Source organism: Danio rerio, chromosome 23 (genome assembly GCF_049306965.1).
Source record: "Danio rerio strain Tuebingen ecotype United States chromosome 23, GRCz12tu, whole genome shotgun sequence".
NCBI lineage: Eukaryota > Metazoa > Chordata > Actinopteri > Cypriniformes > Danionidae > Danio > Danio rerio.
The window spans coordinates 9,896,212-9,910,406 of NC_133198.1; the positions used below are offsets into that span (position 1 = coordinate 9,896,212).

A 14,195-nucleotide genomic window follows, 5' to 3' on the forward strand; every position below is an offset into this window, starting at 1 on the left:
TCCTGACAAAAACACCAGGCAGATAAAAGAACTGAGCACAATACAAAGCCAGTCACTGCCCTCTGTTTCTATTCAGACTGAGAGAGGGGGAGGGAGAACCAGAGAAAGCAAAGTAGGTTGTACAGGGCTTAGTCTGTCACATATTACAGCAATGTTTAGCTGAATGAGACCAGCACTACACAGTGCACTACACATATACTGCAATAAAACCAAGCTAATTATATACTATATACACAATAGTTCACAATTGAAGTGGATGGAATATGTTTTTCAAAATTGTCCAAAGACGAGATTGAGTGTTGTTCAGTAGTTTTAGGACAGCTTTGATGAAATGTGATGATCCACTTCAGATGTTTACTATTTTACTTCTCTTCAAAAGTCATGTTAATTATTTGGGTCACTTGGTTTGAAGCAGAAAATAACATGATTTCCCAGAATTCACAATCTTAGCTAATCTTACGAATAAAAATTAAAAATAGCTTTTGCTTTTTATATTGGTCGTCTTGGTCTACTAAGTGTGTATCAAGGTCTAAGGTGGCAGCAATCACCCTTATTTAAGCAAGCTGCACTAACCTATCAATCATGCTAGAGTTATTATTCATTCATTTATTCATTTTTTTTTCGGCTTAGTCCCTTTTTTAATCCGGGGTCGCCACAGCGGAATGAACCACCAGAGTTTTTCTTTTATTCATTTATTTTTTTGTTATTATTAATGACAATACAAATGCTTTCTCCAGCAGTAAATCAACATACTGGAATGACTTCATGTGACGCTCTAGGCTGGGGAGATAATGCTGAAACTTCTACTTTCCATCATAGGGTTAAAATACATTTTAGAATAAAAAAAAAGGTTTTACATGCTAATATTTACAATATTGCAGTTTTATATACATTTTAGATGCAATACAGCCTTGCATTTGACAGTTTCATAAAATGTAAAGTACCTTGCCAACACAAACCTCTTAAATGGTAATGAATAAAACATAAATTACCCTCTAGAATTCTTCATTGTGACTGACCAATAGTCTGCTTTATTATGATTGGTCAATGTGCTTTGTAATTTATTATTATTTTTTTTAAATGTAATGACTATATAGAAAATTTTGAAGGATGTAAGCAAAAACAACAGTCCCAACATATTTTCTGTTAGTCATTCATTCATTCTCATTAATTCATTTTCTTGTTGGCTTAGTCCCTTTATTAATCCAGGGTCGCCACAGCGGAATGAACTGCCAACTCATCCAGCAAGTTTCTACATAGCGGATGCCCTTCCAGCCGCAACCCATCTCTGGGAAACATCCACACACACATTCACACACACACTCATACACTACGGACAATTTAGCCTACCCAATTCACCTGTACCGCATGTCTTTGGACTGTGGGGGAAACCAGAGCACCCGGAGGAAACCTACGCGAAGGCAGGGAGAACATGCAAACTCCACACAGAAACGCCAACTGAGCCGAGGTTCTATCCAGCGACCCAGTGACCTTCTTGCTGCGAGGTGACAGCACTACCTACTGCGCCACTGCCTCGCCCATTGTATACATATACATTGTAAATACATTTGTACGCTGATTTTCTTTAATAGTTAGACTTTACTGAACCCTCAGATTGCAGTGTTTCAAATTGTTTTATCTCAGCCAAATATTGTCCAATGCTAACAAACCCTACATCAGTGCAGTTTATTTATTCACATTTCAGATGATTTCATCTGACTCTTATCACTAATTTGTGGTCCAGGGTCACATTGATATAATACTATACAAATTTACAGATGTTTCTCTAAGTTCTATACTAATTTTTATAATTTGGGTGTGTAAAATGGATTTAATAAATATCCAATGCAGCTGAGAGTACATTGATAGCTGAAAGAACTAATATAGTACGTAATAAACAAACATTACATAGACAATAAATGAAAATCACAAGTGCAACATATGTCATTGTGTGCAGATTTTAAAATATTCATTAATTAAAATGTGAATCAAGCATTACATTACAATTCTCTGTACATTTTACAACATTTGCTATTTGTTCAAACTACTTATTTCTGAGCTGAATGAAATGAGCTGAAACAACACCATTCTTGAATTGTTTTATGTTCACTCCACTTAAATCTGTTATAAATGTTAACTTAGTTGCTTCATATATTCCTAACACAGATTGATCATGTGGATAACCCAGCATGTTTTAGTGTAGACTGATCACTTTTTGAGCATTTTAACTTCACTCTGTCTGAAGCGACTGACAGTGAATAAAGGTCAATGAGAAACTTCTGTTGATGGTAAGCTACTTCTCTTCCTCCCACTCCTATTTGTGCAGCATGAAGCAATATGAAGTACCGCTGAATGCTTATGTAGAAGCCACTGGGATTCCTGGAGGACTTCAGGAGGAGATTAAGTGTGGGAGAGTCTGAGTAATGTTTATTTCCCATTACAGTTTAGAAAGTAATAGTCTTTAGAAAGTATATGCCCCCTGGCTACTCTTCTATAATAACAACAATCATCGATACACAACATATAAAAAAGATATTAAAAAAAGACCTCCGGATACTCTAAACTCAAGTATGAATGGGTGAGATTCAACTTAGGGTCCACCCTTGAAATTCTACACTCATGTGCAATCCACAAAAGCGCCCGCTGAAGTCGAGGATCAGGTGACTCTACTGTACGCTGAATAATCTGAACACGATATGTGCATGTGGGTGTGACTGGAGTTAGACAAATGTTAGGAATGTGCCGGTAACTTACCTGTCCCAGGTCCAGGGTGACGTTGACCTGGTTGTGTTTGGCACTGCGGGAGAGAGGAGGGCTTTGCCACCAGCGTTCGGTGCCATCGATGGCGTTGCTGATGGGATGTGCTCTGTTCGTGTCTTGCGAAGAGCAGATGTCACAGTACTGACCCTGATGACACAGGAAGACACGGCTTTAATATTTATTTCTTGTTAAGAACCGATTAAGAATTTGCATGTGTCAAACAGATTAAGTGGTTGTCATGTGTAACAAAAATAATGGTTTAAATACTACTGTGATATATTTGTGTTTGTGTCAGGGAGAAAAAGTTTTGGTGTTAAAAAACAGCTTTCAGGAATTACTATAGAGTGTAAAGTTAGACCAATTTTTATGGATGACCTTTCTGCATAAGCATTTGTAGGTTTTAGTATACATTTTTGTATAAAAGGAATGTTACATTGACCCCTGTGTACTGTTAGGGATGTTTTCAGTGTGATTTTGATTCTTAGTCTTAAATTGGCTAAAAGTTTCTTGGTGTTTCTGCACATGGAAAGAGTTTTGGTGACAAATCTTATTTTGACACATATTTTGAGAAAAATATTTGAAATTTTTCAAAAACTCAACACTACACTCATGTATTGTTCTTGTATTCTTGCATCGCTATCCTCCTACCGTTTTGTTATGTTTGTGGTGGTTTTGCCCCATTGATTTCCATTATTTTGACATTTTTTTATTGCAAAACCATGACACCAAATTCACATGTATTCTCGATTGTTTGGTGTTTTTCCCCATTGTAAAGAGGTACAACTTGTCATTTTGAACAATACATGTTAAACATGCAATATGACTGACTATTTTTGTGGTAGTCAGTTTTCACTGTAAAAAAAGTTGACAACTTAAGGTTGCAGGGCAACTTGTTGCAGAGCTCAATAGAAGACTTTAATCGAGTGAAACTGGAGTACTTGGGTTAAAATGTGAGACAACTCAAAAAAAAAGCTGTGCAGCAAGTTGTCTTACAAATTTAAGTTGAGTCACGTTTTACTGTTTATTGGCATTACGCAATTATTTAACACCCCAAAATATATGTGTACCCATTTTTTCACATGTGCTTTTTAATCTGTTATCTGCACCTTATTATCATCCAGGGTTTAGACTTTGAGCCAAATGTCCAACTCCCAGACTTTTCCCTGACTTTCACAGACTTATAAGCTTAATTTCTATGAACTATAATAAACTGAATTCTTACAAATTGTCCAGATTTAACAGTAATGTTTGAAGCCTAATTAGCTACATTTTCGATTCCATTAGTGACCACTTTTGCTACCTGTAAACAGGTTAAACTTTAAAAAACACATTTTTAATTGTAACTAGCTAGCTAACTATATAGCTACATGCCACTATTTGAGCTGTATAACCACACTATCAGAAATAAAGGTACCAAATTTGTCACGAGGTAGTGCCTTTTCAAAAGATACAGTTTTGTACCATAGAGGAGGACATTAGTACCTTTAGAGGCTGTTTGATTTGGGCAAAATATCTAATTGTAATTTTTTTATTTGATTTGCATTTTAATTTTGTAGTCAAGCTTCAGCTCAAAATTCTGAATCGTAGCTTCTTACTGCTAAAATGCAGTGAGTGTTAGTAAAAAAAGGAACTGAAAAGATATTACTTACTCCACTGTTTATTCAAATTTGTTTTTTAAATATTCAGAAATGAAACATTAATTTTTCTCTAGAGCAAGCAGTAGTGAGTTATGGCATTAGTTATCACCTGGTGTCTGTGGTCCTTTTTTAGATGCTGGTTGTTGTGTGACACAATTCTGTAACAGCTCTTACAAATAACCTGTTTTTGTTCGGTGTCTGTAACTTTGAAACCAAAATATTCCCATATTACGGACATGCTGTTGTCCTTTGATATGAATTTGTCTTTTAATACTACTAAAGCGGCAGACGCCATCATCCCACTTGTCCGCGCTTTCCTGTTTGTTTTTATTGTGGGCATTCCGCATAGTTCGATTGCGCAATTCGAATTGGGCAGAATGAAAGTGTTCTCACTCAATTGGCTAGCAAGACTGTCACACACTGATGGCAGTCACACATTTCCTCTGGGTGGGGGAAATTATATACATATAATACATATATATTTCATAATGCAGCCTCTTGAGACTAGCTTATTGCAACGTTTTAAATCACGATTGCGATTCGATTTAGATTAATCACACAGCTCTACTTTAGGGTACACTTTTGTACCTTTTATGGTTTTCTATTGTACTTTTAAGATACTGTGAGGTACACATTTGTACTTTTTAGATATTAATATGTACCTTCAAGGGACTGTAAGGAGCAAAAATGAACCTTTAAAAATCGTACCATCCCAGTGACAGTTAAGCAGGACTCAGAAAGCTTCAGCCTCCACAAGATTTAATCTTTTTTGTCAACTACTGGTCATTTTGTAAGCCAAAAATCTTGAAATGTACATTTTCCTGTCATGTGTGCCGTAGTTAGCTGGCTGGCAAGTGTAAAAAAAAAAAAAAAAAAAAAAGAGTAAAATTACACCGAATAATAGTCCTGCCATAACAATAGGCATTTAAAAAATGTTTTTGACACATGCAAAGTAAAACAAAAAAACATCCCTCCCATTCAATGCCTGGAATAGACCTTTAAAAACTTCCATGATAATCTAAAAATGAAATGACCCATGAGACCATCAGATTTACTCTATGTTTAGATATTATAAAAAATGAGCTGCTGAATTTGCACACTGACATTAATATTTTTGCAGAAATGTCTACTCATATCAGCGCTTTTCATGAGATTACGCTCTCTCTCTCACTAATTTGGCAAGTTTAATAAATCAGACCCTTTAAATGCAGAACACTTTAATAAGTCACATGATCAGGCTTGGGTAAAGACTTATCTCTAAAACATCTAAGTTGGCCTGTATATCTTCTCCTTTAATCCCAGTCTTGAGACCCCTACTAGATAAAACTCTGCTAAAGGAAGTCTTGGGTGGTGATCTACTTTTTTTTTATTCAGATTAAGTAAAATGTTCAGATAAAAAGGAACCACTCTAAGGTCACAAAAGATCACTGTTAACAGTTGTGAGATGTATTTCTGCACAGAATTAATTTGAATAAGATGTTATAATGTAGTCCAAGCGTGCTGTGATTTGTGTTTTTAATGATTTTTGATTTTATATCAATCACAGGAGCACTAGTTTATCAAAAGATGGTGACATGATGATGAAAAGAGTTATAATTGGGCATGTGTCCAAGCAAGCTGTAGTCAGGCACACATTAAGCATATTTACAAGTTGTTTCAAGTGCAAAGTGACCTGCCAAGTTAGAAATTGAGATGTGCAAACTGAAAATGTTTTGGGCATGTTTGCGCCATAACCTCATTAGCATAATTCATTTCATAAAATATCTCAATTTTCAAATGTGATTCTTCCTTGGAGATATTCTGTTTTGTTTTACTTTCGTCCACTTATTTCTGATAATAAAGACTGAAGGACAAGAGAACATTTTTCTTAAAAAGCTGATAAGTTTATTCAAAGTAGGCTGAAAAAGGTATTTGCACTTGGCTAGAATGCTATTTTTGCACCAGGTATTTGCACTTGGCTAGAAAAACTGACTCATTTATAATGTCTTAAATAAACTAAGCAGACTCCAGAACATTATGTTGAGACCACCCTTGTATGAAGGTTTTAGCAACTGATAAGATTTCCTTTGACTAGCTATTCATCTAGTCCTTCAAAATAACATTCAATTCACTTACCATGGCTACCGGTTTCTGCCAAAACACCAATTACAAATATTATTATAAATTATTATATTGTTATTATATTGTTATTATAAATATTTTAAAATGGAATTAGTGCATCAAAACAATCTTGCAGTAAATGTTTTGTTATTTAAATAGTGCAGTACATTATTTAAATTTATATTTTATTTGACTGAATCAACCTGAGAATATACAAAATTACATTAAACATGACATTTTTCCATAGTTTGTTGCAGGACGCTTATTATGCAACCTATTTAATGAGTATAAATAATGATGAGCTGATGTCCAGTCTTGAAAACATGACTTCAGGACGTGTCTGCGAAAATCAATGAGGTAGCAACATTTTCATCAACTATTCTTTGAAGTGTGGTGCAAATCTCTGTGTGTGTGGGTGTGTGTGTCTCCCTCAAGGTCTTCTACGAAATGCCACACATTCCTCAGGGAAAATCCCAGTAGCAGTGCAACACGGGGGTTGCGTTTTTCTCTTTACAATGTTAAATATTTCACACACTCGCCAACAAGTTGAGTCGTGCCTCCTGAGCCCCATGTTAATGAAGTCTTAGTAGGGGTCTCCTATGAGGCATTATAGGGTTTTATGGGGAACTTTGGCATTTTCACCTCGAGCAGGTGCTCTTTGGAAGAGCATAGTTTTGCATAGTTCCTCAAGCATAAAGCAATTACACAGGAAAGCAAGTAAAAACAATTTTTTTTTAAATAATAATAAAATTAAATCTAACCCTATTTTAGGCTTTACTATTATAATAAATCTAATATGGTATAAGAAATTGGAAAATGAGAATTTTGCTGCGCCATGGTAGCTCCTTCATGGAAAGCATAATGTATTATAGTGCCACCATCTTTATGCAGAGAAACGATACAAAGTGCATTTCACAAAGTTAAATATTAGGCTATACCACATTGCAATTAACTAAAATCGAAACAAGCCTTTAACTAGCACCTGTCAATAATTATAAAGTGCAATATTTTCCTCGTCTTTACCTGAATAGTCTGACTCGGATCCCCTGACACGGGCCCCCCAACCAGTTTGCAGTACAGGTCCTGGATAGGCTGCTCGTTCTCGTCCACTCCGCAGGTTGCTGTGGCTGTGATTTTCGTCCCCTCCGCTAGATTAAAGTACGGTGGGTGCAAGCTGAATCCGTTCACGCCGTTGACGGGCAACTCTTGCGCTGTTAAAGTTCCGGTGAGCAGTAGAAGAGGCAGAAACACGAGCACCGGTGTGCGCGACGCTCGTCCTGATGGTCCCCTCGCCATCTTCACCTGTGCCGCACACTCAACACTCTAAAAACCTCTCAAAATGTCCACTTAGAGCTGAAATTCACGAACATCTGGAGAAATTCAATATGAGAAAAGTTGTTCCAGTTTCTTTTCAGTGTGCAGTACACAGTAGTAAGTAGAAATGCGGCTCGGTGGGCACCTTCTCTTTCGCTCTCTGCCTCTGTGCTGAGCTCAGTTCATAGAGGGCAGTGCACTGAGTGTGCGTATGTGTGTGTGCGTGTTTGGTGTTGAGTGAGGGCAGTGCAATGGCTTGTGCAGTCCTGTCTCTCATACTCAGCACCAACGAATAGGTGATCTGTCATTAATAGGGACCCCGTTTCAGCGCCTTTATACTGCATCGTTTTGTCGTTAAAATACCTGAGGTGAAAATTATTTAATTTACTCACCTTTTGTGGCCGTATTGTCTTCAATTATTCTGTAGGACAAAGATTTTGGCTTTAGTAATGTTTTTTCCCACAGAAACGATACAATGTTAAAGTGGTACTAATTACTTTTTAGTCTAACAATTGTGCACTACTTTAGGTGTGGAAATTACCTTATACTTTTTTTCTGCCTTAAGACATTTGTTGTCATGAGAGAAAATATAGTTTATTTACAAACCTAAATTCACAGCAAGCACAAAAACCAACAATGATATTTGACTAGGCTTTTTTCAGTTCTACACAAAGTTTATCTAGTTTTCTGTTTTGTAAGTAACTGTAATATGCAACAACTTTTCCTGCTTGTTTAAAAAAAATCATAACTGTAACACGAGGCAATTCAATCATATCTTATGTTAAAACAGCTGCCGAAACATTATTTATCAGCATGTGGATCTTTTTAGATTCTCTGAAGACATAAAAATAAAAAGTAAAACAGGAAATAGGTTATGACCGTTGTTACTGTTTACGTCCATCAAAATGGTCTATACATACAGATTAATCGAAGTTGAAAGCAATGCGTTTGCTCCTTTTGTACTTTTTGTCTTATTAGTTCAGTAAAATCACTGTCCATTAAGACTATCTCTTTTTCTCCCATTTGTTCAAAATATTGACAGTACTTCCATCACAGAAATGTAAGGCTCTGCCATCTTGATCTCTTTCCTTAAAGAGCTCATTTTCACATTGAGTGTGATTCAACGTAATTACACAAATTTTAATTCAGCAAATAATTTGTTAAAAGTGAATTAATTAATCTAAAAACTTGAGTTACATTTTTAAAAAGTAACTTAAATATTATTGCTTAATATTGTAAATTAATGAAATACGTTACTGTTAATTAGAAAAGTAATATTAGTACGTAACTCGCATTACCTGTAATGCATTACATCCAACACTGATGTCGACAGTTATAATTTCACACAAATGCTCAGCTGTTTCATCCCAAATTTGGAAAAAGACAAACTAACTTTGGGTTAAAATTCAACCCAGCAGTATAATTTAATCAAATTTGGACTGAAACATCCTAGCAATTTTGGACTGTTAATTAAGTAAATAACATTTAATTAATAAACAAATAAAAACATTGTCAAAGCAAAGTTATTGCCAATGGTTCCTGACAATAGGGTATTACTGAGGTAATATGAAGCAAAATATTTGGTCTGTGCACGAAAATGTACTACATATGTCGAACTTTTGCATACAAACTCACTGCTTATAGTTTATAAATAAAATAAATCATGTATATTATTAATAAATATAAATAAATAAATATATTTATTTATTTATTTATTTATTTTGTTTAAATATTTCCCAAACAATGTTTAACAGAGCAAGGAATTTTTAATAATGTTTTTTCTTCTATAGAAAGTCTTGTTTGTTTTATTTCAGCTAGAATAAAATTTTAGTTTTAAAAGATCATTTTAAGGTCAAAATTATTAGCCCCTTTCAGCTACACAATAACTTGCCTTATTACCCTAACCTGCCTTAGTTAACCTAATTAACCTAGTTAAACCTTTAAATGTCACTTAAAGCTGTTTAGAAGTGTCTTGAAAAATATCTAGTAAAATATTATTTACTGTCATCCTGGCAAAGATAAAATAAATCAGTTATTAGAAATAAGTAATTAAAACTATTGTTTAGAAAAGTGTGTAAAAAAACCTTCTCTCCGTTAAACAGAAACTGGGGGGAAAATAAACAGGAGAGCCAATAATTTAGGGGGGCTAATATTTCTGACTTCAACTGTGTATAAACTTGTAAACAGTGAGTATATGCACTGTGTAAGTTTTAATACTCACACAGTGAGTATTGAATGTATATCTCCATAAACATTTACATTCTAAAGATATTAGCGCCATATTCAAGGTGCTCTGATGGTTAGGATGAAAAGTCTAAAAATAGGCCGACTATCCCCTGTGAAATGATCCAGTAGCCACCTAGACATCCAATGAGCTGTCCGTTGCACCACGGAGCCATAAAACGCCACCTTTCAAGAAAAAAAATCTGGATACAATGCTTCCAACAACAGTCTCTAAGACAGTGAGGGATTAATCTACCCTTAATCATGTGTTTTTTGGAACCTTTACATTACATCCAATCCCAGCACTTACTGTAGCTGTAATAGCTGAGTCGCAGCATCAAACAGAACGACAAAGCATAATGCGTTGGACAGGCTCCTGAAATTCTTTAAAGAGCCACGTGTTGTTTTGCAAGGACATGGTAGAAAAAGCCCACAAATTCCAACTCTGGTGGGACTCGAACCCACAACTTTTGAATGCCTCCGTTTCAAGCCTAGACGCCCAATGCACTGTCCATTGCACCACAAAAGGTGTTGTTTTGAGGCCCCATTGTAGGGTGCAGCCCATTTTAGTCTTCAACCGCAACAAAGGTACAAAACTTCAGCCGTCAAAACAGTCTCAGATGGGTTTCAGTACAAGAACCACCTGCGGAGTTGGCAAAGAGGCACTGCTGAGATTCAAACACAGGGTTTCCTATTTACTAAACAGGTGCTTTAACCAAGACAGGATCATTTCCATGACCTGTTGGCCCCTGCTGGTAGATACCATAACTATACTCTGGTATCAGCATTGTCGTATAATATCTTTCTCCTGTGACATCTATTTGTACTTTATTAAAGTGAAAACACTTCTGCTTCTTCTCTTCAGTTCTGTGGTTGAGTCTTTCAGTTATTTTAATGCATATATTTGTACTTTTGTATCTTAAGAGTTGCATAGGTTAAACATGTTCAGTCAGTGCAGTACAGGTTGTCACAACAGACATCTGTAATAGTGACAGGATAGTACACTGTGAGATTTCCTAGTAAAGCTCGTTCACATTCCTCCACACCTCACAGAGTCCCGGACAGGCTTTCATTTTTCCAGTCTAAAAGACCTGAGCTTTAATTAAATGGCAGCATACCAGAGAACAAAGCTAGAGAGAGCGGAGCAGAGGAAAATAGGAGCAGGTGTTTTCTTCACCTCAGACTTTTAAAAAAGGACAGAAATATTTTGGATATGATTAATAAAATATTTTCAGTTGTGTTTTGAACATGAACAAACGTCTTTTGGGTTTGGAGGGTCACAACTAAGTAACAAAGTTATTACTATTTACGAGTGAGCCATCACTTCAAAAAGCGAAATCACTCAGAAATGACAAATTCGTCATTATTAACTTACTTGTGTTGTTTGATTTTAGGTTGCCTTTTAAAATCTGGCAGGGGCAACTGATGAAAATTAGCCCTTGAGGTTAACTCTGGCTTATTTACAGTTTTACTCTTTATTTATAAGCATTGTCCCTGGTAAATAAATTCTAATTAAAATTCAAACTCTCGTTTCATTTCAAACCCATAAGAAATCGATGTTTGGAATGCAAATACAGATTTATTATAATCTGTTTGATACAAATTCTATTTGTACTCAAATTTTTTCATATTTTTTGCCACTGAATTCTTAAAGGTCTCATGATTTTTTTTTTGTTTTTATGTATGAAATCATCTCAATTAAAAAAAGGAAGAGAGGGTGGGACGTAGAGTAGCTCCTCTCCTTTAAAAAAAAACAGCTAATAGCGATTCATTTTTATCACAGCTCTGCCAGTGAGATTGGTTAAGCTTAAGCACATTAAATGAAAAGTAAAAGACTGTTTCTCAATATGCTTTCTTCAGCAATCTTGCATCCTCGTAGTCTCGTGTAACATGTAACTGCCAAAGTTCAGTTACAAAACTTAAGACCGCAAGAACGGAGGATGCGTGAAAGTTCACAAATGTGTTCTTGGAATCAAGGACGCACAGTTGCGGTAAAGTCTAGATCGGATATGCGGCCGGCCGGAGTATGATATGCACATCAATGTAGCAGCATTTTTTTTATGACACTGTATAACAATAATTAATAATTTTACAGTACTGTGACAGTTGAGTTTAGGGTTGGGATGGGGGTAGGCGTTAAAAAATACAATTTATTGGGTAATATAATAGATAGCAGAAATAATACTCGGTACAACTACTGTTTTTATGTTACTGTGATGACTGGGATTAGGGTTAGGGTGGAGGTAGATGTTAATAAAATACAATAAATGGGAAATTTAATAAATAATATAAATAATTTTCATTAACTTCCGGCCGCAACCATATCCAGTGTAGCAACAACCCACAGATCCAGACTTTAACACTGAACTCGCTCTAGAAGTCCCAAAAATGTTTAAATAATTTTCAGTTAAAAACACGTGAAAGTCATGAGACCATCAGGAAAAACCTGGCATCTCATTCCTCACAGGACGCTTTCTGTGTTCTTGCAGTCTCCCTAGTTCGTTCTTCCGAGGGGACCTGGCAAGAACGGTCTTCACAAGAACACAAGTCCGTTCTCAGCATTCTTGGAATTGAGAAACAGCCAAAGATAATCATCTTGAAGGGGGTGGGGCATGTCATATATACTAGAGAGCATTTGATTGGACAAGATTTTTTTTTTTTTTTTTTTTAAGATTTATCTTCTTTATTTATTCTTTATTAGACAGTAATGAGACAGGAAGTGAAGCTCGAGTAGGGTCGGGAAATCCAGGATTTGAATTTGGGACGCCCTGAAGTGCTACCGCACCATATTTCCGCACGCAAACCACTACTATATTGTGCTGACACAATTGGCTGGTCAAGATTTGATGAGAAACTAAAGTAAAAGGTGACGTGAAATAGTTGATCCATTTAGGGGAAAGTGACAAACCGCAAGCTTTGAATTTTATAGAAGTTTTATATATTCTAATCTTGAATTTTGTCACTGTTTTGGGGTAAAGTGTGATGTGCGCATCAATATAGCAGCATTTTTTTATGACACTGTATATCAATAATTAACAATTTTACAGTACTGTGACGGTTGGGTTTAGGGTTGGGGTGCTGGTAAGCGTAAAAAATAAAACGTATTGGGTAATAGCATAACTAATACTTGGTACAACTACTGTTTTTACATAACTTTGACGATTGGGTTAAGGGTTAGGGTGGGGTAGATGTTGATAAAATACAATAAATGGGAAACTTAATAAATAATATAAATAATTTTCGTTAATTTCTCGTCATAACCACATCTAATCTAGCAACAACCCTGTTTTGGAGCACACTAGCTAGGCTAATAGATTTCCTTAAAACTAACCGACTGAAACTAATATATAGCTAGAAGGTCGCTGGGTTGCTGGTTCGAGCCTTGGCTCAGTTGGCGTTTCTGTGTGGAGCTTGCATGTTCTCCCTGCGTTCGCGTGGGTTTCCACTGGGTGCTCGGATTTCCCCCACAGTCCAAAGACATGCAGTACAGGTGAATTGGGTAGGCTAAATTGTCCGTAGTGTATGAGTGTGTGTGTGAATGTGTTTGTGGATGTTTCCCAGAGGGGTTGCGGCTGGAAGGGCATCTGCTGCGTAAAAACTTGCTGGATGAGTTGGCGATTCATTATGCTTTGGCGACCCCGGATTAATAAAGGGACTAAACCAACAAGAAAATGAATTAATGAGTGAATTAAACTAATATATTAAAAAAACTTGATTTTAATTTCATGGGAACTTCACAGTCGCCCAACCTAAGTATGTTTCTTCTGTTGAACACAAAAGATATTCTGAAGAATGTTGGAAAAAAACAGCCATTGACACAGCCATAGTATTCCATGCCTACTATGTATGTCTGCAGGTTTCTAACATTCTTCAGAATATCTTTGTTTGTGTTCAACAGAAGAAAGAAATGAATACACATTAAAAACTGCTTGAGAGTGATTAAATGATAAAGAAATTTACATCTTTGGCCCTTAAAGATAATTCTTACAGGAATGGAAGGACACGAGGGTGAGTAAACGATGGCAAGTTTTTCACTTTAACCCCCGTCACCTTCAATGACTGAAGCTCAAGGCTGACACTGATATTTTCATCTGTCCTACACATGTTGACCTCTGAACTTTGCTCTCACAGGATTATCACAGCAAACTGCCAGGGGTCAGA

General features: G+C 36.0%; 1 protein-coding gene across 4 annotated transcripts in view; it reads right to left on the reverse strand.

Moving 5' to 3' along the window:
* Positions 1–8,012, reverse strand: part of lama5 (laminin, alpha 5) — a 206,831-nt gene extending 198,819 nt beyond the window's left edge. For 3 of the 4 annotated variants that reach the window (XM_073938014.1, XM_073938013.1, XM_073938012.1), the window contains exons 1-2: positions 7,521–8,012; positions 2,755–2,907 (exon numbers count right to left, since the gene is read on the reverse strand). In XM_073938014.1, coding sequence (XP_073794115.1) covers positions 2,755–2,907; positions 7,521–7,793 — 426 coding nt within the window. In that variant the 5' untranslated portion in view covers positions 7,794–8,012. 4 annotated transcript variants of the gene reach the window in all.
* Between the last annotated feature and the right edge of the window lie 6,183 nt (positions 8,013–14,195).